Here is a 25,697-nt window from a genome sequence, read left to right as displayed (position 1 = left end):
CCTTATACCATCCAAACCAGAGAATTCCTGGGAGCAAGTTGGAAATGAGACTTGGATCACTGGTCACCCTTTTTCATAGTGGGCTAATTTAGAGTCGCTGATCACTTTAGCCCATGTCTCCATACAGATGATGACCTGAGGTGCAGGAGCTGAAGAAATGGTAAACCACTGTGCCACTGTGCGTCTCAAAAATGACATTTTTAATGTAAAGTGATCATTCTAGCATAGAACTGGGTGACAAAAGCTGAACATGGTGGACTAGTAGCATGGTTCACTCAATCCGAAAAAAAAAGCTGACACCACCTTTGAATGGTTACAACCTATCCATCTATCCATTTCCTAAACCCGCGTCATTCTGAGCAGGGTCATGGGGAAGCACAGAATGCAAAAAAGGAAAAATCGCTGGGAAGGGTACCAGTTCACCACAGAGTGTACACACAAATACACACACACACAGAGAATGGCTAGTTTAACATTACCAATTACCAGTCCATGTCTTTGAATTGTGGGAGGAAGACGGAGCCTCCAGAGGATACCCTTACACACACACACAGGGATTAACACACAAGCTCCATGCAGAAAGGACCCGGGACGCTAACCCTGGCCTCCATGCTGCTAAGCAGTAGTGCCACCACTGTACCATCTCAGTGCACACCTACACATGATGTATTTCTGCGTGCACACTACCTATCAGATTATAAAGAAAAATAGGGCAAGGCCCCATCACTCATTACATCGTCACAAGATCTTTGGCCGAAATCACATCCGTGTTAAAATGGCAATATTCACTGTGCAAAAAAAAACCACTGTGATTAAACTTATTTAAAATACTTTGAAACCGATTTATCCAGGTGAAATCATTTTAATAATGTAGGATTCTAAAGGATTTGTTAAGCTTAATAAATATACCGAAGTGAGACAATCTCATTAGTTTGGCACTGGACTGAGTGCTATGACCTGCTCACAATTAGAAAGCCACAGCCTGTCCTTGTGGAGACCTGGCTCAGTTGGCATAATTAACTAGAGCTTTATGAGCGACGTGATGAGATGTACTACTGTACTTAGCAACCACCTGCTAAATATTCTCCAGCAGGTCTTCACATTTTCATTTATTGCATTTGTCAGAGACTACCGAGCTATGAATGAGCGATTGTCACAGTGGTGATGTAGCTTGGAGCAACTTCATTATTTCTGAGAGCTGGCCTGTTACGACACCCACAAAACATAATTGTGATGCTAGTTCAGGATTATAAGAATTGAGACATTTCAACTTTAACTAATACCTGTTAGTGTTTTAAACTATTTGCTGTTAATAACTTCACAGTATTTCAGTTCAACTTAAAATGCTTAATGGCTGGGCTTTCTTTGTGCCAATAGGTACTGCTGTCATTATCTTGTTAATGTTAAAAAACTGTCCCTTCTTTCTAGTAGGACATATCCAGTTTATAAGAGAGGATGGAAAGAATTAAGCATGAACCTGAGTGGAGTGTTGTGTACCGTGCTGATTATACATGTGGCCAAAGATTAGCTCCAGTGAGCTACAACATGTGAGTTACAAGTTTCTGCCATTTGTGTCTTACAGTGTGGGCTTTGATGCCAAAACCACAAAATCAAGCACCGAACTAGCATTGAATGTATAATGCTAGAGAGTGATATGCCTTTAGAAGTTCATTCTTGCCCAGACAAAACGTATGATGAGTTTGGTCATGGCAGGACATGTCTCAAAGCTGAGAATCAAAAAGTGATGTTATGAGTGAAATAACAGAGCGACTATTTAGGTATCAGTTGAATTCACTGTCTAAGAACAATTAAAGACGAACAAGGTCTGACACAATGGGGTCCCGGATTATTGGTTCCTGAAATGAAGCATCACAACATCGAGTGTTCATTAGGGTATTTCAGTTTAATCGATCTAGACTGGGATAAATTTAAAGAGGGGTCCAAAAATGTGGATGAAGCTTAAGTTACATCACTATGACCGAAAGTCTAATCAACAATCAACACAATGGAAGCATTGTGACTATCCAATCCCCAAAAGAAATTCAAGGTCCAAGTCCGTGCCGGCCAGATCACGTGCACAGGTTGTTATGTTGTGGAACACGTAGTCCATATTAACAACAGGCCTCAAAATGCCCACAAATATTAAGGCCAAAGTTAAGTTGATCTGCTCTGGTGTTTGTGGCAGTCAGTGAGGGAGACCTGCTGAGGAAAGTTGTTGAACCTCTATGTCCTGCTTAATATAGTGGTGTAGCGGGTCCACGGCTCAGATTTAAAAGGCCAGTTTTTTAATAGAAGAGGAGGTGTGGTATTGTGGCCGGAGCGGTTCCTGGGTGTTCCGTTATGCGGGTGTTCCTCGCTTCAATGCACAGGTAAGGAGTCGTCCGCATCTGTAATTGATGCCGGGAGCTGCTAATCGCCACACCTGATCTGCGTCCCCGTAATATATAGTAGAAGCACAAGGCGGATAGGTGAGACAGAGAAAAGGAAAGAACAGGAACGGAGGTTAAGGGAGAAGAAGGCAGCAGGAAGGAGAAAGCCAGTGTGTGAGCGAGTGAGAGCGAGAGCAGGATCGTTGAAGACTGAATGGAGCTGGTAGGAGAGCCCTGGAAGAGTGTTTGGCCAACTCTCGGGGGAGCAGATTGAAGCGGTCGCTCCAGCTGAGCAGTTTTGAGGAGCTGGAGTGACTGGTAGAGGAGATGACTTACCGTTGAAGGGAGCAGCAAAAGAGGAGGCTTTGGGCCTGTGGAGCTCCAGAGTGAGCACCCTGGCTGCTGGGGAGGGAACCCAAGTCTCGGTCTGGCTGGAGTCTTATGTAGCCGAGGATCGGAAGGCTACCGGACCTGAATAGGAGGGAGCTGCATATGCTGGTAGGGCGACTCTCCTGTTGCAGGGCCCGTATGGGAGAAGCAGGGGAGTCGCCAGTAGAAAGAAGAAAGCACCAGAGTTTTAAGACAAGACTGCTTCCAGCCATTATCATTTTAACTTTGTTTTAAAAGGATGTATTTATTGGATTTTAACCTCCACGGATTCACTTCAGTTTTAATGGATTATTTATTTAAAGATTTGTGATGCACTGCACTTATTTATTTGGATACTGTTTTTGGTTTTGTTTTTAAATAAAAGCACTCCACACTTTTTGAACCATCCCCTTGCTTCGTTGTTGATGTCTTCACTTTCTAGCTGATCGGTGACATTACCGGCGGTGTCGGGTTCGAGAGCTCCCCAGAAGCCTAGATGGGAGCATGGAGCAGAACCCGCATTGTCACAAATGTCAATGCCCCACTCACACTGCATGGGTTGTGAAAGCTGCACTGGGAAACTGTCATTTGATGAAATGCGGCCCCCACTCCATTTTCTGGATGTGGCCCCATATGATTACCACCAGCCTCACATCTGCCGGACCACCTCTATGTGACGCACAGGTTGAATAATTCATATGCCAACTCAGCAACAGAGGAATTGTTGCTCAAGCAAGACAAAATGTTTATTGTGAGTGGCTTAGAAAAGCTTTGTGATTTCATGTCAAGTAAAACTTGTTTGGCTTTACTGGTGTTTCTGTTAATAGCTCAGTTTTAAAACATGTCCTTCATTTCATCGGATTAGAAAATCTGAGGGTTGACAACTTTATTATACAAATTACAATTATTGTCCGAACGTAAACCTTTTTTAACATCTCCTTATTGATAAGCTGAATCAAATCTACAAACTACAAGCCTTGCAGCCATGATGATGGCCTGCACTGCAAAAAGTATTTCAGTCATGATATTAAATCTAGTTTTCCTAATTGTAAGAATTATTGAATTATCTAAAAATTTGTACTTATGATTATTTAGCTTACTTTAAGAAATCTTGTCAAGTAAAATTTGCTAACTCATTTGGCAGATTTCTTTTTTTTTTTTTTTGCTAAATACAAGCAAAACATCTCTCATTTAATTTTTTGTCTATTTTTTGCATTTGCATTTTTACAGTGTGAAGACAAAATTTATGAGCTAATCCAACGCCATTCCTAAAAGGGTGCGGAACAAAACTGTAATGCCACCCATCGAGAGGCATCTTCTTTTCTGCTTCTTTTTTGCATGTAATGTTTTGTCATTTATTTCCCTGTTTTGAGAAAAGGTAATTAATGTTGACAGGGAATTGTGCCAAACACACACTTAATAAGTTGTTGTAAAACTTAAAATACTATTAAAAGTGGCGTATTTGTAAAAGTAAAAGTTCAACCAAGATTTGTTCACGGCAGCTAGAAGTGCTGAACTGGAATATCTGAAATATTTTAACAATCCAACAGAAACTCAAAAAGGCTATTTCTGGAACTGCTTTTTGTACATTAAGATTTTATGAACACTCACCAAAGTTACTTAGATTAGTACGCAATGACTGCTTGTGTAGCCTCCACACACCAGTGCACTACTGCAGCTGCAAATGTTGTTTATTACACAAAGAGGTGAAGGAGGGGCTGGCGCAGGACACAGATACGATACAACCACTTTAGGAGTGGCGAACTGTTACCCTCGCACAGAAAAGCCTACCACATTTACAGGGACGACCAAGAGATGAAGCTTAAAGCAAGCAGAGAATATTATCAACCCTGTGCTACATCAAGCCAAACTGTGAATCAATGAATCAAAGGCAAAAACATAGAAAGAAAAAGTCAAAAATCAGAAAATCTAAAAAAATCATTATTAATGCATGCATGCGAGTCATTTTTATTTAGGTATTTGCAAACACATGGATTTTATGACCCCTTGGGGTAGACTTATAAACTTGTTATTTAAATGTATTTATTGCATGTTATTGTGCTGTTTTTTCTTTTTAAAGTACATATGTTGGTTAGATAGATAGATAGATAGATAGATAGATAGATAGATAGATAGATAGATAGATAGATAGATAGATAGATAGATAGATAGATAGATAGATAGATAGATAGATAGATAGGGTCTAGTGAGGTAAGCCGGGACAAGATTGGGCACTAACGTTAACATTGTCTTCTCCTTCATCCTACAGCCAGAAAAGGATGCCCAATAGGAGTACCTAACCCCACATTGATGCCCAGAGTTGGCTCCACCTCTTTTTGTCCCAGCCCTTTAAATCTGGCCCACTCCCAGAAGGTATGTCAGATGTTTGACACTCACCAAGTAGGACAGATAAATAGGAAAGGCACTACATGATTGATAGATAGATAGATAGATAGATAGATAGATAGATAGATAGATAGATAGATAGATAGATAGATAGATAGATAGATAGATAGATAGATAGATAGAAAAGGGAGAGTATAATTATTAATTTGATAGACAGACAGATAGATAGATAGATAGATAGATAGATAGATAGATAGATAGATAGATAGATAGATAGATAGATAGATAGATAGATAGATCACTATTGAGATGAATTACCTGTTTACTGATGGTTTAGAAGTGTAATTAAGAAAAAAATAATTCTTTGTTAATGTCTTGTCACATATTAAATAAATGAGTAATGGATTCATTTTTGCAGTACTTAAAGTAAAGTGTTACCAAGCTTTATTATAATAAACAAACAACAAATGTATGTACTTTCATTTTTATGTAAATATATGTATTTATGTGCCCTTAATATAGAATATCCGGGTCCGGGCCAACCATGCTTTTAATTTAAATGATCATTCTTTGTCTGTTTATTCCAGACACACATTGTTAGTTCCTGGGCAGTATTTGATTGGACATACTTTTGTGGATTCCTGATTTTCGATTCTTTGCTGTTTTGTGTGTTTTAGTATTAATTTGGATTGTGGACTGTATTGTGTTGCTTGGACTGCCTTTTAGGTAAACCCTGTGTTTCTCCCTCTTCGCTGGTTTAAAGATTTCTTTCTTTTTTGATAATACATTTTATTTTTAAAGAATCAAGAGTTGTCATGGCTTTTCTTGCTATCTTCGTTCATTTATGATACTAACGATTTCTTTGTTGCTGGCTTTACCCACCTTTGTGTCTGTGCACTCTTCAGTCTACTTAAGATTTTGGAGAAAATCCAGTTTTGAATGCTAGGCCTCTAAAAGCCTGGAGATTGATTTTGGAAGGCTAGCCCTCATTTTATCATACTGTGGCAGGGAATCACAGTACAATTCAGAATAGGGAGGTGGTCAAGAGCTCAACTACAGAGAAGGCAAGACTCCATAGGAAAGAGATAGAGAGGGCATCCAACGATGGTGCAAAAAATGTTTACGAAAAGGTATGCGCAGGCACAACATGTTTGGTGCGTATATGACACTAGGTTCAAGTAAAGTTTGTTTTCTTAACATCCACATAAACCATCTTAGTTCAATTTAAGGTTGCTGGGGTTTAAACCAATCCTGGTAACACTGTGAGTAACGTCAAAAACAACCCTGGAAGGAGTGTTAGTCCACTTCTCATTCACACAACCACTGGCCCAATTTAAAGTCACCAATCAGCCAAGATTCTGGAATATGGGGGGATTTACACAGACACAGACAGGATGAGCAAACTCTACAAAGTGATTCAGATCAGGACCACTGGATATAAATGTCATAGAAAGTTACCTGTTACTTCAGCTAACACTGTAGTTTTTAGATCACACTGACCAAACACATAATACATACATTTATTCACATGTTCACTTCCCGGGTCCTCCCTGCATGTTCTCCCCGTGTCTGTGTGGGTTTCCTCCAGGTGCTCCGGGTCCAAGGACATGCAGGTTAGATGCATTGGAGATCCTAAATTGTGTGTAGTGGTTGCTTGGTGTGTGTGTGTGTGTGCGCCCTGCGGTGGGCTGATGCCCTGCTCGGGGTTTGTTTCCTGCCTTGCGCTCTGTGTTGGCTGGGATTGGCTCCAGCAGACCCCCGTGACTCTGTAGTTAGGATATAGCGGGTTGGATAATGGATGGATAAAATAGTGTAGCTTTTCATTAATAGTGGTATCACAGTGAATTAGCAAATCTTTAAATTTAATCGGATAAGTTTTTATTACTTCTGAATTAGAAAAAGTATGGTCTCCATTAATGTATGTGACAAATTCACAATGGGCTCCTCTCACAGTCCAGTACACCTCAGTCCTTTGTCCAATGTGTCATTATGCTACTCACATCATAGGCTCCAGCTTTGATCTGCTGGTACAGCTTATGTTGGTCTTCATCCCAGAAAGGAGGGTAGCCCACCAACAAGATATAGAGAATTACACCTAACAGAAAAAGAGAAACATAAACACGTTCACTTGTGCCAAGTACGTTTGAGTGGCTCAGAAAGTAAAGATTAGGAATGGATTGTGTAAAATGGTCATGCAAACGGAGATTAGGTTAACACGTGTAACTGAGGATAGTAAAATGTACAGACCACCAGTGTAGGACTGTTCTAAACTGAGGGGGTCTGGTTGATTTTGAAGCAGAGAATACAACTTGTCTATTCTGCTTTTCTACGAGGAATACACTGGGAATGTCAAACTGTAGATTCAGAATAGTGACCTGTAGACGCATTCTTAATTACTACTAGGCTATGTGGTCAGTGGCATATACAGTATATTATTCTTAGAAGACGTAGTAATGAATGAATACTTGAACGGATAGGTAGATAAGTAGACCTGATAGTGTCTAGGATTAAAATGGGAAAATTAACCGCAAGTCTTTCTATAACATGGATACAAGGACTGGTATTTTCTCTTTTGATCTCTTGGGAATGAAAAATAAGTTTGACTAATCATTTTTCTGATCTTATTTAAGAAGGTGTGTAATGGCTACCAATAGAAGTAACCAATTAGATAAAAGGAGCCTATTTTATAAAACTTTGTGTGGACTCAAGCATGAAAATATGCACACACCAAAATAAAAAACAGGAAAATTCGTACGTCAGATTTATAAAACATGGTGTACACACATTTCTATGCAATTTACCTTTTATAAATCACCATCACCTTGTAAAACCATGTGCGTGAATATGCCTGATACGGAGCATGCTAATCAAACTTATACACATGCAATCACAATGCTGCATCTCCCTCCTGAAACTTCAAGACCCCACCATCTGCATTCAAGAGTATGTATGAGAATGCACAATGATACGCGGCATTATAGCAACTCTCCTCTGTGATCAAAGGGTCTGGGAAAGGCGTAAGGTGCCATTGTCTAAGCGGGTAGCCACTGTTACCTGGCACATATAATGAAGTGATTCCTATTACGATGATTAGTACAGGCCATGTGAAACACTGAGGGTTCAGCCAGTTACCTTAATAAAAAGTTAGCCATCTGTCTGTCAAAGCTACGTTGCTTCAAATTAAATAAATTACAGGGTGATCCAGGCCATCAAGACACAATGTTTGCCAATCATGTCTTGACTATTTACGGTTAACAAAAGCAGCTTCATTCTTGGCAGGTGCCCTTACTAGAATACAAGTAACGTAAAGTGCTCTGATTATGTTACTAGAACCAGAAACCGCTGCAAATTTGTCTTTATATGTTGGAAAAAGCATACAAACCATGCAAAAACACACCATACAAAAACTAGGACTTGACACAGTGCCTTGCCAGTCGGTAAATGGCTCCCAGCACAGCAGGCATGATGGAGTGAAGCTTAGCTGAGATACTCCTGAGCTGTCCCCCAGTCCCCTGAGAAGTGACAACTTCAGGTAGTCGATACAAACTGACCAAAAATTAAGACATTAGAAATACGCAGCATTGGCCCCATTTTAAAAGGGAATTAAAATAACGGGACAACATGCAGAAGAGCATCCTAAAGCACGATTGCTCTGTCCATGGAAGACAGCTTCTCCATTGCCTGGGCAATCGCAGGCTCCCAGCGCTGCAGCGACTCTCTGCAAAAACGAATCCGAGCTGACCATGGTTGCGCCATAAGTGCCTATCGTTGATGGGTGATCCAAGGAACATTATAAATGTAGGGAACAATATAGAGTCTGTACATCATATTCAGCACTTTTGACGTTTAATGCGTTTGTCATGTCAACACATATTATAATAACGTCTCAGTGATATGAACTATTATACTCGTGAGTCATCATGTAGTTAGTTGATTTGGCTGTATTTCCCTGCTTGATCAAGGGTCCATTTTCTCAGAAAATAGCATACACATGGGTCAGAGTTGCTGTAAATAATACAAAAACTTTCAAATGAAGTTTTCTTATATAAACCCTGATGTCTGTGTGGAAAGTTGCATACGCACATTTTGAGCCTCTTTTAGGGTGTACGCAAGTGTTATAAATGTGGCCCTAGGTGAGGTAAGAGATGAATATGCTGCTAGTCATGAATAAAATGACCTGTTAAATAAACTAAAAAGAGTAGGGATTAAAGGCTGAGTGGCTTAGTGGTTAAGGACGTTTCAAGGTTCATTGTTCATCACCAACTCACAAGTCACTGCCTCTCTCTGCACTTCATATGAAGAAAAACGAGTCAGCCAAATGAACACCTGTAAATGTTAATTTATGTAAAAGAGTTTTGGCTTTCATTATTCAGAAAAAAAATGCAGAAAATGATGATCTGAATTAAAACTGTAAAAGACTCACCACATGCCCAGATATCTACAGGCTTTCCATAGGCCTCCTTCCGCAGCACCTCTGGTGACAGATAGCCTGGCGTGCCAGCAAATCCTAAAGAAGGTATGAGTTACTTTAGACCAAGATGCAGAACCCCCAAAACGTCTATATGTTAATATACAAGAGAAGCCTTTTTTTAAAGATATTGTGATAATAATGTTACCATTTGTCCCTCACTTCTTTTCAGGTGACCTCAGAGACAAACTGTACATTAGAAAGACAGAAAACCGCTTCCCTTGTGTACAACAAAATCTTAACTCAACCCAATTAAACCGGACGGCAATTGTCAGCAGGTAAAAAAAAGAAGGAAAAAGCCAAAAAATAAAATTGGTTCAACAGGCAGTTAGACCTTTCATGGCGTAATATGCCACTTTTGTACTGTCGATCTGTCTCATTCACTGTGGTATGCAGTGGCACAGAGGAAGATGTACACTTTCCATGCTGTCCCTCTTTCATAGTGGTGCAAGAAAAAGAAAGATGCACACTTGTTCACACTGGGGCTCTGCCTCATTCACCCTGGCATGAAACGGCGTGAAAACTGTGAGACACCTCACACTGAATGTGGAGCACAGCAATGTGTGCTCTTCTCCATAATCCTGCTCTGCTCTGTGTAATTCACCCTGGCTTTAGATGATGTGAGAAAGAGTGAAACACTCACTCCTGCTCTTTCACCTTTTCTCACACTCATCACTGTATGTGATAGTGCAGGTAAGAACAAAATGTTTACCTCCCATACTGTTGCTCATCTATAATGGTGTGAAAGAAAGGAAGAGTCCCCAGCCCCAAACTCTTTCTCTGTCACACTTACTACTCTACACAGAAGAATGGGAAAGAGTGAGACATGCTACACCCAAGCTCTGGCTTTGCCTCACACACTCCCATTGTCTTACTGCCTGCAGTGAAGATCTCACCTGACCAACTATGATTTTTTAGAGAGTTAGCTCTCTAAACTGGGAAGGGATGTTACGTCTGCTTCTGTTGCAGCCTCCTGTGTGCAGTTTGCAAAACTCCATTACAGGTATGTTATATTTAAATCGGTTGATATCTGTAGTTGCTTATGTGTGTACATACTGCATGTATTAGTTGTGTCAGCAAAATGAATTTCACTATACTATATGAGCAACACAAGGAGCAGTCTAGGGACATTGCACTATGTGCAGGTTTCCATCACAATAAAATACGTAACTCGCATAACATGAGCCTGTACCATACTTAATGAAAGATCTGAAAGGTATGTGAGTGAAAAAAGCAGTTTTACTCACCTGTACAGAAGTGTGTTCCATCTTGAATCGGTTTTGCATCAGTTGCACTTATTTGTTCTCAGATAGCTGACAGGTGATTAGAACATGAGCATGTGTCCTCAGTCTTCCCTCGTATGATCCTCCTTCTATGACCAAGTCCGCGACTATATTTACCTCCCTTTCTTGATCCTCGTTTGTTCTATAATGTGGTGTAGCACAGTGAGAAGTGCCATGATCCAGAAGGGGTCAAAAATAACATCAGTGGTAGTTTGTGAGCTGGAGACGGACATGCTAAGGGTTTGGCAGTAACACGGTCAAGCAATGGTGCGCGTCGAAAAGAATCAGAGACAAAACCAAAATGGTACTTAGAGGACTGAACAAAAAGTCGTAAAGGTATAATCTTCACATTTCAGTTTCCAATAAAAAAGAAGGCTGAACGTTTTCTGTTTTTTTTTTTTTTGTTAGTTGAGAAATATTGACTACATGAATACCTGTGTTGTGAATCTTAGCCTTTCAAAGTTAGGCATATGTTTTGCTTATTGTTTAGCATTTTTATCATTTAATTGTTTCTGTGGTAACCTCATGACGGCTCCACTTTGAGCTGACATGTAGCTTCACCTGTTTTGTTGTTGACAATGGCACTCATTTCTGGTCATGTGACTCATGGCGGTGCTGTATATAGTCAACACCATTTAAGATTGTATTGTAGTGTCGCTGGTGTCCAAGTTTTTGGATTTAACAAAGCAAACTCTTTCATGCTGAATAATTAGCTATTTAGGGAAAGCACTATAAGGCGTTGAATGCTTTTGATTTCAAGTGTTGAGTGTTCAGTTTTGACTATTGGTGATTTACACTTTGGTACCTTTATTTTCTAATACATCTTACTAAAATTAACCCCTTGGGAGTGAATTTACCATTTAACAACCAGAAAATGTCACTCATCATCTTTTATAAGCAGGGCATGATGACAAAAGTAGCCACATGACTGGCAATAGACATACTGCTAGTAAACAAGATGACCATGGTCGTACAGATGTGTCCCCAAAGTGGCAGTAACCATCCAACAAACAGAAGACAAAATGGTGTTGTCACAAAAAAATAAAATAGTGTAAGCAGTTGATCCACAAAAAGAGGTCAAAAAACCTGATTACAGCAAGAACCATGTTGTAAGTTTCAACCATGCAGGAAAAACACCTCTGTACCAGTAACTAAACTGTCCTATATGTACCAAATTAAAACGTAACTTGCACAAAAAGTGAAACTTCACTGGAGGTGACGAGAACTGGCCACCCAGCTCAACAAAGCTTGCCACTCATATCCACCTAATTTCTCTGAAATAACATCAAGTCGAGATTTGAAGGTCTCTAAAGTCCTGCTCTTCACCACACTACCTGCCAATTTATTCCATGTGTCCAAGGCTCTTTGAGTGAAGAAAAACATTTGGGCAAAATGTAGTGTTCCCATGTTCTTCTTGTATTCCGTATGATGAGTGTCTCTTGCTGATTTCAATAGGACCGCCACCAAAAAGCAGGCTGTGCCAAGTCCAGGCTGCGGTGAATCACTATACATGCAATATGCCAGTTAGTGTGATGTGGCGGGTGGACCCAAGCTGTAACCATTATATGAAAAAGCAAGACCCTGACGTACGTTATAATATCCATCCTTCAAGTCCATAGCAGTTATTAAGCCACTTGTCGGCTATGGAAAGCAAGACCAAGTGATGCCCGACACTTTATTCGTATTAGCTGCTTAGGCTACAGTTAAGACACAGCATATAATTTTTATCACTGCTATTAATTGTTTTTTGATATTTGCTTTGCTTTTATACTTATTTATGTTCACCATGAAAAGTTAAATATAACTAAGCTGTGTGGCAAAAACGTTTACGGTATAACAAATTTACAAATTCAGTTCAGGACAAAGCCGGTTTAGATAATGACTGTAAAATCTCTAAGTATATATTTTCAAGTTAAACAAACTACTTGTGGTAAGAATTGTCAAACTGAAAGCTCTTTATCAGTCAGATGGGTGGTACTTCACTTCTTTCTTTTCCTTGTGGTAAAAGTGTGGAACTCTGCTCTTTCAAGAGGACTAAAAACAAAAAAAGTACAGATCTGTTATATATTTTCATGTTTTTAGGGCTGTTACGGTGGCCTCTGTTATGATCTCGGCGTTATTTTATTCAGAATTCATTTGCCTGAGTTGTTTTTTTTTTTTTTCATTTTTCCAATAGATTAGATTTTTACAAGCATTTCGGTGAAGTCATTGCATTACCATTCTGTTTCTTCCCACAGGTGCCAACATTGTGTAGTTTCTTTTCGGGGCTTCAGCCATGTTGTTGGTGATAAAGCTGCATTCCATGTGAACTGGGAAATTGGAATTCCCGAGTTCCAAATAGGGAGTTTCAACTGGAATGTCCCCACCGATTGGATTTCCTTCTTGGAAAGTTGGAAGAGCCTTACCAAACCTGACCTCGAAATCCAAGATGGCTACGAAATCCAAGATGGCTGTGCCGGGTATCCATGGAAGTGCCTCACATACAGTACTGTCCCCCTGCTATCTATGGACATGTTGCTACAGTGTTTGGATTTGCAAAATACTGAGTACTGCATTGCTATCAACTTGTTCAGTAGTTGGCTGTATTCCAAAAGCGCAAGCAGAGCAGGCCTGTATTGCTTTTCCGAAAGTTTTACTGGATGCAATCAACTCATCTGTGCTGTGTTCCAACCTCCGACTTCTGAGGTAAATTACATTACTTTCGAAAACACAAAAGAAATGTTCCTGGGTAAATATAAAATGAATTTAGGGGTGTTTCAATTTGGAGGGGAGCTTTAAGCTTTAAGATATCTTTAGGAACATCATGTCATTTTCTTACTTTTATACACTTTGTTTGATCTTCTATTTTTGTCCCTTATTGTTTTAGACCACCGTTATCTCCTGGTGATTTTTTCAACTCAGGCATTCATATTTTGTTCAGTAATGCCAAGCACTGGTTATGATATCACCGGACTAACAAGTTGATTTCTCTTCACTCTGCGCGAAGGACCCGGAGGTAGTGATACTGTTTAAAACCGTACAGTAGGGAGCAGTAGCAGTATCCATAATGTCATAACCAATTAAGAAATGTTCATTAATATTGTTGCTGTTCCACAAACCACTAGAGGGCAGTGTATTCTAGCCAGACAAGGATATTCTGGTCCTCCCAAGTATAACTCTGTGGTGAGGGAAGCACGCAGTAGCACCTGATGCTGATAAAGTCACACTGTACAACATCAGGGCTTTGGGCGGTCACTGGGGAACAAGGAAATACTTGTCACAGGTCATAGAGGAGCACTGCAGTCATCGGGTAGAAGGGTCCTTTCATCAGATTCTCTGGCCCAGCACTGATTTAGCTGTGGAATGGCCAGTAGGGGGAAGGCAGCTTCATGTCCGAGGTCTCCAGGACTCTGAACAAATTAGAATCCTCTTATGTGATATCATCTACTCTTGCAATTTGCTCTGTACTAATACTATTACTATTGTACTATTGTATTTTATTCCTGAGGTAGCAATGATAGATTGGCCATCTACATTTATGAAGAGGATTACACATGTTCTGTTCTGTGTATTGTATTGAACCCATTTTTGACACCCATTGCACTCCCAACCTACCTGGAAAGGGGGTTTCTCACTGAATCGCCTTTCCCTATATTTCTTCCATTGTTTCCCTACAAGGGTTTTTTTGGGGGAGTTTTTCCTTGTCTTCTTAGAGAGTTAAGACTTGGGGGGCCTGACAAAAGACAGGGCCTGTTAAAGCCCATTGCGGCACTCCTTACGTGATTTTTGCACTATACAAGAAATAAATTGAATTGTACAGGTCACCCCATAGTAATTATGGGGCCGAGCTTAAAGGACCTTTCTGACGAACAGATCAATAAACTTGGAGTTGGGACAAAGTGGTTAGCAATGGCTCAACATGTGGGTGGAAGGAATGCTAGCGATAGAGAGCGGTTTGTTAGAGGAATGGTGAATGGAGAATTGTGATGTACAGTGGGTAGTGCACCAGCCCTTCCGGGGGTCGTTGGCATGAGGTAGGCCCTAAGGTTTAGGTTTTGTTGCTTACCCTTCTGTGTTTCACACTCTTCCCTGCTGTAATTAATATTACTGTTTTGAATACACAATCATTTTCTTTGCTAGTTTGAACTGCGGTGTCGTTGTATTGGTTCGAGCGTAAGGTTTACTTAAGTGTGTTGTAAAGTCCACAACTGTCACAGCATCCTGATGGGCTGACAATTCCTTAGCTCACAAAAAACAAATCAGAGGACACATGCCCACGTTTTATATCTTCTGTCGCCTGTCTGAAAGCCTGAAAGTGCAAATGATGAGCAAAGAAAAAAAATCCTTCCCATCTGCTCTGCTTTGATGTTGTCATCAGATAATTCAAGTAAATGATGGCTTTTTCACGGTTTTTTAAAAAGCAAATGTAGTAGCTAGTGAGCAGATCACAAGGAGCACAAGAGGTTTTGGCAAATTCTGGCAGAAAGGGCAGGTGAGCAGAAACACTGGGCAGATAGCGGACGATCATCAGACGGTGGGTGCGTCAGGAAGAGATTACCAGAATGACCTGCTGGGAGGTCATCCAAAAAAACCAGAAGATCTTCATTAAAAAAATACAGTCGGGGTGTTAGGAAGAGGAAATAGAGGGGGTACGTACCAAACCAAGCCTGCTGGTCTCCTTGGACCTCAATGGCTAACCCGAAATCAGCAAGCTTGACCGCTGCATTTTTACACTTGCTTGCCAGAAGCAAGTTCTCTGGCTAAAGTTCAAAAAAAATAAAAAAGAAAAGAACAGGAAGGGAAAAGACAAATTGTTAATTCTACAGAGCCAATGTTCGGGGAGACATGCAGAGATGCATTCAGCTCTTCTTTCAACTTGATTTTTAATTGATCTTTTATTTACCTAAAGGCAGCTCAAGACTGAATTAAAAGAATATTAGATCAGTTCACCTTTACTTGTTGACCTTACCTGTGGGCAGCGGCTTGCCTTTCCTATTTGTATTCGGTTATATGAGCAAGCAGGCCAGGGCTTGAAGAAAAGAGTTACCCTCGTTAACGTCATCTCACAACATGGCATGCTGGGGCCAGCGTGTCAAATGTCCAGTGTGAGGCTGCAGGGGTAGCACACTGAACATGGGGCAAAAATCAGCCCAAGAACAATACAAATGGTGGACACGTGGCAGCCAGGGATGTTGAAATGAGAACCATCCAAAAAACTATTAGGCTGACCTCAGCAACTGGGAAGAACGCTGTATCCAGAGCCATGTGAAAATATCACTGCAGGCAAAGTCACCAGGCAAGAGGGAGCGAGCAAAACGCTGTGTTACTAAGGGCTTTGGCAGGAAAGTGGAATCCATTATAATTTTGCTTTCAAATCATTTGAGATTTCCTTCTCCTTAAGAATGCCCCAGAAAAAGCAGCTCATTAATCATTGTCAAGAGAAGTCCTAATTATGTCTTCTTTTGCATGAAGCAGAGTGTGCCGAGTATTTTTCAGTGACTTCCCTTATTCAGTATGCACATTTGCAAAAAAGGATCTAATAAAGCATTGGACTGGGAGAAAATAAGAATACAAAAATAGAAGATTAACTGCTGCCGACAAGTGAGCTTTCACCTGATGTTCCTTCAAGCCGATTTCCTGGATTGGTTGGTGCACATGTCACCAGTGAAAATAGCAGAATTTCAGAATTGACTTTTGATCCAAACAATCCTCTTTATTTTACGGGCCTGCTTATTCCGTTACAGGGTCAAGGAATACTAAATCTTCTATGTAGTTGATGTTGGGTTTATTCAACCTTGAGAGGAATAAAGAAGCAGTGCTGCTCAGTCCGATGGTGTGGTATTCTTAGTAAATGGCCCAGTACTGATGACTTGTTACATAACCTTCTTCAAGGACAGAACAGCAACGACAGCCATGCTTCCCAAAGTTGTGTTCATCTTGAATTAGTATGCATTGCTGACTGTTATTTTGACAAGCTATTTCAAGGGTTTTAAAAAAGTATTTATATATATATATTTATAGAATATAATAGTACATATATATATATATACTGCTCAAAAGAATTAAAGGAACACTTTTTAATCAGAGTATAGCATAAAGTCAATGAAACTTATGGGATATTAATCTGGTCAGTTAAGTAGCAGAGGGGTTGTTAATCAGTTTCAGCTGCTGTGGTGTTAATGAAATTAACAACAGATGCACTAGAGGGGCAACAATGAGATGACCCCCAAAACAGGAATGGTTTAACAGGTGGAGGCCACTGACATTTTTCCCTCCTCATCTTTTCTGACTGTTTCTTCACTAGTTTTGCATTTGGCTACAGTCAGTGTCACTACTGGTAGCATGAGGCGATACCTGGACCCTACAGAGGTTGCAGAGGTAGTCCAACTTCTCCAGGATGGCACATCAATACGTGTCATTGCCAGAAGGTTTGCTGTGTCTCCCTGCACAGTCTCAAGGGCATTGAGGAGATTCTAGGAGACAAGCAGTTACTCTAGGAGAGCTGGAGAGGGCCATAGAAGGTCCATAACCCATCAGCAGGACCAGTATCTGCTCCTTTGGGCAAGGAGGAACAGGATGAGCACTGCCAGAGCCCTACAAAATGACGTCCAGCAGGCCACTGGTGTGAATGTCTCTGACCAAACAACCAGAAAGACTTCATGAGGGTGACCCAAGGGCCCCATGTCCTCTAATGGGCCCTGAGCTCACTGCCCAGCAGCATGCAGCTCGATTGGCATTCGCCATAGAATACCAGAATTGGCAGATGCACCACTGGTGCCCTGTGCTTTTCACAGATGAGAGCAGGTTCACCCTGAGCACGTGACAGAAGTGAAAGGGTCTGGAGAAGCCATGGAGAACATTATGCTGCCTGTAACATCATTCAGCATGAGCAGTTTGGTGGTGGGTTAATGATTGTCGGGGAGGCATATCCATGGAGGGTCACACAGACCGCTACAGGCTTGACAAAGGCACCTTGGCTGCCATTAGGTATCAAGATGAAATCCTTGGACCCATTGTCAGACCCTATGCTGGTACAGTGGCTCCTGGTGCACGACAATTCCTGGCCTCATGTGGTGAGAGTATGCAGGCAGTTCCTGGAGGATGAAGGAATTGATACCATTGACTGGCCACCACACTTTCCTGACCTAAATCCAATAGAACACCTCTGGGACATTATGATTTGGTCCATCCAATGCCACCAGGTTGCACCTCAGACTGTCCAGGAGCTCAGTGATGCCCTGGTCGAGATCTGGGAGGAGATTTCCCACAACACCATCTGTCATCTCATTAGAAGCATGCACCGAAGTTGTCAGGCATGTATACAAGAACACAGGGGCCATACAAAGTGCTGCGTACAATTTTGAGTTGCTGCAATTAAATTTTGGCAAAATGGACTAGCCTGCCACATAATTTTTCACTCTGATTTTTGGGGCTTCTTTGAATTCAGGGCTCTGTAGGTTGATCATTTTCATTTCAATCAAACGATGTGGCATCCTTTCGTTCCTAACACATTACCCAGTCTATATCAGTATAGATATCCAGGAGGATTTCTTTTTCCCATTGAGATCTGATGTGTTTTCAAAGTGTTCCTTTAATTTTTTTGAGCAGTTTATTTATATATAATTTCCCTTGATATAAATATATGTCAGGCGCTGACATTTAAGGGTTGATTCCCATAAGCAAAGGTGCATACACCTGATGAGCCACAATTAAGGCGAAACATGCGTCGTGTACTCTTTGTATTAATATATATATATATACAAGATATATATACAGTATATACAAGATATATATATATATATATATATATATATATATATATATATATATATATATATATATATATATATATATATATATATATATATATATATATATATATCTCATGTCACACTGTGCCTCTCAGCAGTGTCGGTGGCAGATCTGAAACATACTCTCGGATGGACCAGACATGCTCACTTGCAGCTCTCCTGCTGAAGCCTTCCCTACAGTTGGGACAGAGTGGAGCGGAGCAGATTAACCCAAAGTGGCTGGCAACACTGGTATGTGAATTCCATGCCAGCAACATGCTCCTTAGGACATTCAGACAACTTACCATGTGTGACCTTCATGTTGCTGTAAGCTAAGGCCTTTTCAGAGGAGCATCAAACTGGCTTTTTCTGTTTGACAGGCTTTAATGCTTCTTTGCAAAAGCTCTCTAAAACAAATTAGCAACTATAGTAACAGTTTTCTTTAATTAAATTGTAAAAAAAAGTATTGAATTTCTTTTTTCCAGTAAATTTTATAAGTTAAAAAAAAAAGAGCATAAAACTTTCAAAGGTATCCTGGCTGAAATCCTGCTTGACCATGATACTTCATGTAGAGCAGGGTCTCCAACTCTGGTCCTGGAGGGCTGCATTGGCTGAAGGTTTTCATTTTAACGTTTTTCATAATTAGTGACCTGTTTTTTTTTGTGAATTAACTTCTTTTGAATTAATTTTAATTGACTTGATTTTAAAGATTTATTCCCCTAAATTTCTTCATCGTTACTCTGAATTGCTTCATTTCCTTCTTTAAATGGCACCCAAACAGAAATGAAATGTGAAGTGAGTGAGAACACACCAGAAGACCAACTAAGTCAGGGCCTCAGACTCCAACCAGGTTCACTCCAACCAGTTGCTTAATTAGGCACCAGTTGTTGTTGCTAATTAAACCAGTTCTTTAGTTCCATGTCTTGTTGCTGCTCTCATTATGCCATAGTATACATTTCCAAAATTGTTGATTTTCTCTTTTCTAAGAGAACCGTTAAGATGTTCGTGGACCTGAGCAGATCAACATTCCTGAGACCTCTACCCTTTTTATTTTCAGATATTGCATGATGGTCACAGTTTGCTGCTCATGTTTTGGCTCATTTTGTGTCTCATTATTGTTTGGCTGCTAGTGAGGGAAGAGATCGAAAGGCGGATCGGTGCGGCGTCTGTGATGTCAGTGATGTGGGCTCTGCATCGGTCTGTCATGGTGAAAAAAAGAGCTGAGCCGTAAGGCAAAGCTCTCAATTTACCAGTCGATCTACGTTCCTACCCTCACCTATGGTCATGACCTATGGGTAGTGACCGAAAGAACGAGATTGCGAATGCAAGCAGCTGAAATGAGTTTCCTCCGCAGGGTGTCTGTGCTTTCCCTTAAAGATAAGGTGAGAAGCTCAGTCATCCGGGAGGGGTTCAGAGTAGAGCCGCTGCTCCTCCGCATCAAGAGGAGTCAGATGAGGTGGCTAGGGCATCTGATCAGGATGCCTCCTGGACACCTCCCCTGTGAGGTGTTCCGGGCACGTCCAACAGGGAGGAGGCCCCGGAGAAGACCCAGAACACGCTGGAGGGACTATGTCTCCCAGCTAGCCTGGGAACGCCTTGGGACTCTCCCAGAAGAGTTAGAAGAAGTGGCCGGGGAGAGGGAAGTCTGGGCCTCTCTGCTCAAGCTGCTGCCCCCGCGACCCGACCTCAGATGGGCGTAAGAGGATGGATGGATGGAAATAATTAAGGGGTCCGAGTCTTCAAGAGCAAGTCAATTAAAATGAATTCAAAGGAAGTGAATTAGCACCAAAAACAGGTCGCTAATTAAAAAAAAGGGTTAGAATGAAAACCTACAGCCATTGTGGCCCTCCAGGACTGGAGTTGGGAACCCCCGACGTACAGCAACTTCAGGACCTTCATTTATTATCACCACCTCAGAGTTAATTACCTTGAATAAAAAGACGACATGCAGAACAAAGAATGATGCTGTAAGGAGACCATGGGTTTGCTTCCCAGGTCCTCCCTGCATGGAGAGCGCTGTGAGTAGTGAGAAAAACGCTATATACAGTAAATGTAAAGAATTATTATTATTAATAGTGACAATGGAGCTCCAATATTTAAGATTTTGCAGCTGCACTTTTTTTATAATGGCCAGAAGAGAATGGAAGTTGACCATATAGGCCCATATACCAACAGGGTGCTGTTCATGGACAGTGAATTGCAACCTCCTTCAATACCAAGGTGAGACACCAATGACCAGTTTTATGATCTTCTTCAAGTCCATGGGCAGCACTGACCACTTTTCTGTTTTCCCTTTGGAATCATCTCCAAGAGAGGCTCAGCACACTCATTCAGCCTTGTGTTCAGTTCATCGAGGACCATTAGCATGACTGGGTTTGTTGACTTGAGCTCTTCACCACTGAGGCAGATAAGCAGTCCACTTAGATTTTCCATCATATGACATCTGAGCTGTTTGTGTGGCAAAGGTAATCAAAATAAGCAATGTTACTTAATCCAACAATGGAGCCCCCTTATATTAAACAACCAGTACTGATGATACGCTACATAACTTTCAAGGACAGAAAAGCCATAGCTACCAAAATTGTGTTCTTCTTGAATTAGCATAGCATGCATTGCTAACAGACTCCGCCAAGAGTCTTAAAATAGAAGTTACAAGAAGGCGTGAAAGGAGCCTCAAGCGTTGACGGGATAGTCTGGCCTGCATCATGTTCTTCTTGAAGGGTAGCATCAGTCCATGTTCACGTTTGTAGACTCTTCATTTTAATTTAGCATGCATGAATGATCTTGCTTGTTTGAGATGCTCCCTTGATTTTTCTTGTAAATTGCCTGTAAAGGGTGCTATATAAAAGAAAGTTGATTGATTGTGCCTACTTAACCCAAATCCACCTTGTCCACAGTTCATTGCATCTTTTTTTTTTTTTTGAATGTATAGGAAAATAAGAAAACCTGATCAAATAAAAAGAACCTGAAAAGAGCAGAAAAATAAAAACATCAAACCATTGGGGCACAGCGCCCCCAGCAGACGGGCATGCATAGGACAGCAAACAGTGATGCAGCACAATTCAGAACCACCTGGAAGTGGCCACACAGCCTGCACACACTGTGGAAAATGAAAGAAGCAGAGCACCGCCAACTGTGGCTGGACACGGTCACACAAACACACACACACATCAGGACAAAACTGTCTCGCTGATGACAAAGAAAAATCGCTAAGGAATCCAACTGAACACAGAAGAAAACACAACAGGTATGTAAATACTGTGTATCATTTTCACAATGAGCCAGTGCAAAATGCTGACCACTTTGGATAAGAATATAAAATGGATATGAGTTACGACTCTACCAGTTATAGAACATAGCCAGCTTAGTGTGTTGACACCAGTCACATAATAAAAGGAATATATACCAGTTGTCATGAGGGAGGTCCAAAAGTACACACAAACCAATTATCACAATATTTTGTACGTAATATTTGGCTTTAGTTGATTTTCACCAGTAGCGAGGCTGACACGGGCAAGTAACATTGTGTCTGCCGTTCTGTGTGCCTTTGTGGTCACCATGCCATAAAACAAACAAAGCACCACAAGATGCAGTGTGGCAAACAGCAACCAAGGAAAGAAGGGCATGTCCTGCTTGGGCAGGCTGAGGGAAATTAAACTTTTTTAGTCTTGAAAAGGAAACATTCATGTAGAGACCCAAATGTGGTCTCCAGAATTTGACAAAAGTAAGTTGAAAAATGTTATTTTGGTACCCAGTGAAACACACATCTGAGGCCCCTGGTGGATATAAGGGGAAGTGCTGTCTTATATTCATTTTCATTTAAACAGCAATGTGAACACATGGGTGCCATGTCAGCTAACACTGCTGCCTGTTGAGACCTGGTATGTGGAGTGTGCCAAGAGTGAGTATATTTTAGGTGAATTGGTCATTCTGATCTGGCCCACTGTGTAGGACAGTGAGTGTAAGTGTGCCCTTTGACAGACTGGCATGGCAAGGAATAACAGGGTTTAGAAACTGCGTGGAGGGATGTTGTGGATACCTTTTGACTTACCCTCATGTGGTACATTTACAGACACTTTTCTATAAATTCTGTATACTTGTGGAATGAAGTCGTCCAAATTATCCTTGGAACCAAACAATGATTTCAGTTCACAGCAGTGCTGCAGAGCGTACTGAACTCTTTTTTTTTTCTCAAATGTTCACAACTTTGAACACTAAACATAAAGTTAAGATTTTATGAAAAGCTGTAGGAAATTAAAATAAACATCCTGAAAGAGTAAATTCAACAGCTGAAGAGTTAACATCAGCCAATTGTGAAAATGATTTGGATTCACAATAAATAAAATACCAAATTTAAAAATAAAAGCGAAAAACGATCAAAAAAAGACAGAAAATAGATGGTAAATGAAAACAGAAAAATGTACTAAAATATACTACAGAGGAGACCACAGTGCAGACAAACCTGGGCTAAAGACCACCTTACCTCAGAACAAGTGGCATATTAAACGGCACACACCGTGGGTCATTCAAGCCTCTCGATGCCTCGCCATTGCCAGGGGAGCACCACATCCAGACTAGAGGTGGGCAGGGCTCTGTCCTCATCTTGGTATGTGAGATCGTAAAGGGTCTTATAACACGGCCTGCTAGGGGCCGAAAGGTCTTCTCTGATCTCCTTTCACTCTGTATGTTCTCATGGCTGCTTGCCAGAGGCTATGGGGTGCAATTACTGAGGAGAAAGCTCCTTTCTCCTTATATGGGATTTGAAAATCCTTCTGAAATAACGTCAACTGGCTCGACAGGGGGGCTCTGCTATGGACCTTAGATCCATTCTGCATACCAGAGAAACCGTGTTAGTTTTTTGAAAGTCTTACAATGAGGACCCAACTAACAGGATCTCACATCATCCTTCCATTATGTACAAGAGGCCAGTAAACCTGACTGTCACCTGGGACATAAATAAGGGCGCTGCTAACAGAACCCCATCTCTTAACCCTAAACCAGGCAGTGAGGTCCCGACTAACAGGATCTCACATTTTACCTGTAATCCAGTGCTTATCTGACACATGCGAGATTCGTATATCTGACTATTAAATGGGACAACAGTAAGGATTCAGACATCCTCACTCTGGACGTCATTCTCATTATGCATGCTGGTGTCACATTACTGTCAAGTAGGCACTGAGTGAGGCCTTGACTCTCACTCCTCCCTTAGAATCACTTAATACACACAGGTGTCCTATACATGTGTACCATATAGGATAACAAGAAGGGTGCTGCTACTGGAACCTTCTCTCTAAATAATACACTTCAATAAAAGTTGGGAGACAGTTTGGCAGACTGGCTGAGATCCTATCTAGCAGACCCTCACTCCCTCCAATTCCCATATAACACAAATAGGGTTTTTAAACCTAACTATCATACGAATGGATAGCGGTAAGGGCTGTGCCGCCAAAAGCCCCTCTATTCACCTTGGCCCTCACATTCTATCTGCACAGGCTAAACTACAGGCCAGGCACTGCCAGGATGACAGTTCAACTAAACTTCACATGCAATGAAATACTGGGCTAACATGGCTGATTAACATGGCATAACATCAAGGGGTTTCCCCAAGAAGCGCCTCTCTACATACGTTGGACTTTGGTCCGATTTTGTAGTGAAATCAGCATGAAGTTCAAGCAGTATTACAGTGAGGGTCTGGTAAGCAAAATCCAACTTCCTAACTGGAACTTAATTCTTGCCTTAAATATACAAGGCCTTCTACACCCAATTATTATATGGGATAACAATAAGGGTGCTGCTTCAAGAACCTTCTGTCTACATAGTGGACCTGAAACCCATTCTGTATCATCTCAGTCACACCAAGAGCCTGACAAGCACACTCTTGTTCTTCATTGAAATCTCATTATCCCTTTTATATTTATGGTTAGGTCCTTAAGTATTTGGACAATGATACAATTTTCATAATTTAACTCTGTGTGCCACGAAAATGGAGTTGAAATGAATCAATCAAGATGTGATTGAAGTGAAGACTTGCAGTTTAAATTTAAGGCATTTAATAAAATGAGCCATGGTCCCACCATTTCCAGGGGCTCAGAAGTATTTGGACAAACCAACATAATCATGAATATAATCGTCATTTTTAATATATGGTTGAAAATCCTTTATAGTCAATGACCGTCTGAAGTCTGGGGCCCATGCCCATCTCCAACTGCTGGGGTTCCACCCTACTGATGCTTTGCCAGGCTTTTACTGCAGTTGTCCTCAGATGCTTCTGGTTTTCAGAAAATGAAACACATGTCCAATTAGGTTAAGGTCAGTTGATTGACTTGGTCATTGAAGAATCTTCCACTTCTTTGCCTTGAAAGGCACTTGGTTTGATGTCACAGTATGTTTTGGCTCATTGTCCATCTGTACTGTGAAGTGTCGCCCTATCAGCTTTGCAGCGTTTGGCTGAATTTAAGGAGTCAGCATAGCCCTGTACACTTCAGAATTCATCCTGCTACTTCAGCCAAAGGTCATATCATCAATAAACACCAGTGACCAACTTCTAATGGCAGTTACAAATGCCCATGCCATAACAGTGCCTCCGTCTTGTTTCACACATGAAGTGGTATTCATCAGGTCAGGAGCCATTCCTTCTCTTCTCCATATTCTTCTCTATCCATCATTCTGGTACATATTAATCTTAATCTCATTTGTCCAAAGAAAAATCTTCCAAAATTGGACTGTTTTTTTTATTATTAAATATTTCCTGGCAAAGTCAAATCTCTCCTTCCTATGCTTGAGGATTGCCAATGGTTTGCACCTTGTGCCAAAACCTCTTGTCTTTACTTTCATGAAGTCTTCTCTTGACTGTAGACAATGATAGGCCTGCCTCCTGGAGTGTTCTTGGTTTGGCTAAATGTCGTGATTTGCGTTTTCCTCATCAAGGAAAGAATTCTGCCATCATCTAGCACAGTTGTCTTCCATGGTCGTCCATGCCATCTGGTGTTGCTGAGTTCACCAGTGTGTTCATTCTTTTTAAGAAAGTACAAGATGGTTGATTTGACCACTCCTGGTGTTTCTGCTATCTCTCAGATGGGTTTGTTTTGTT

At 41.0% G+C, this 25,697-nt stretch overlaps 1 protein-coding gene across 19 annotated transcripts in view; it reads right to left on the bottom strand.

Annotated features, from left to right (window-relative positions):
• The window catches only part of LOC120538827 (calcium/calmodulin-dependent protein kinase type II subunit beta), a 397,041-nt gene that overhangs the window by 88,224 nt on the left and 283,120 nt on the right, over window positions 1-25,697 (bottom strand). For all 19 annotated transcript variants that reach the window (XM_039768344.1, XM_039768347.1, XM_039768327.1 and 16 more), the window contains exons 7-9: window positions 15,472-15,574; window positions 9,508-9,591; window positions 7,085-7,179 (exon numbers count right to left, since the gene is read on the bottom strand). In XM_039768344.1, coding sequence (XP_039624278.1) covers window positions 7,085-7,179; window positions 9,508-9,591; window positions 15,472-15,574 — 282 coding nt within the window. The remainder of the gene's footprint in view (window positions 1-7,084; window positions 7,180-9,507; window positions 9,592-15,471; window positions 15,575-25,697) is intronic.

The sequence above is a fragment of the Polypterus senegalus genome, chromosome 11, assembly GCF_016835505.1.
Source record: "Polypterus senegalus isolate Bchr_013 chromosome 11, ASM1683550v1, whole genome shotgun sequence".
NCBI classification, from domain to species: domain Eukaryota; kingdom Metazoa; phylum Chordata; class Cladistia; order Polypteriformes; family Polypteridae; genus Polypterus; species Polypterus senegalus.
The sequence above is the reverse complement of the archived record's forward strand: the minus strand, read 5'-3'. Positions and strand labels throughout refer to the sequence as shown.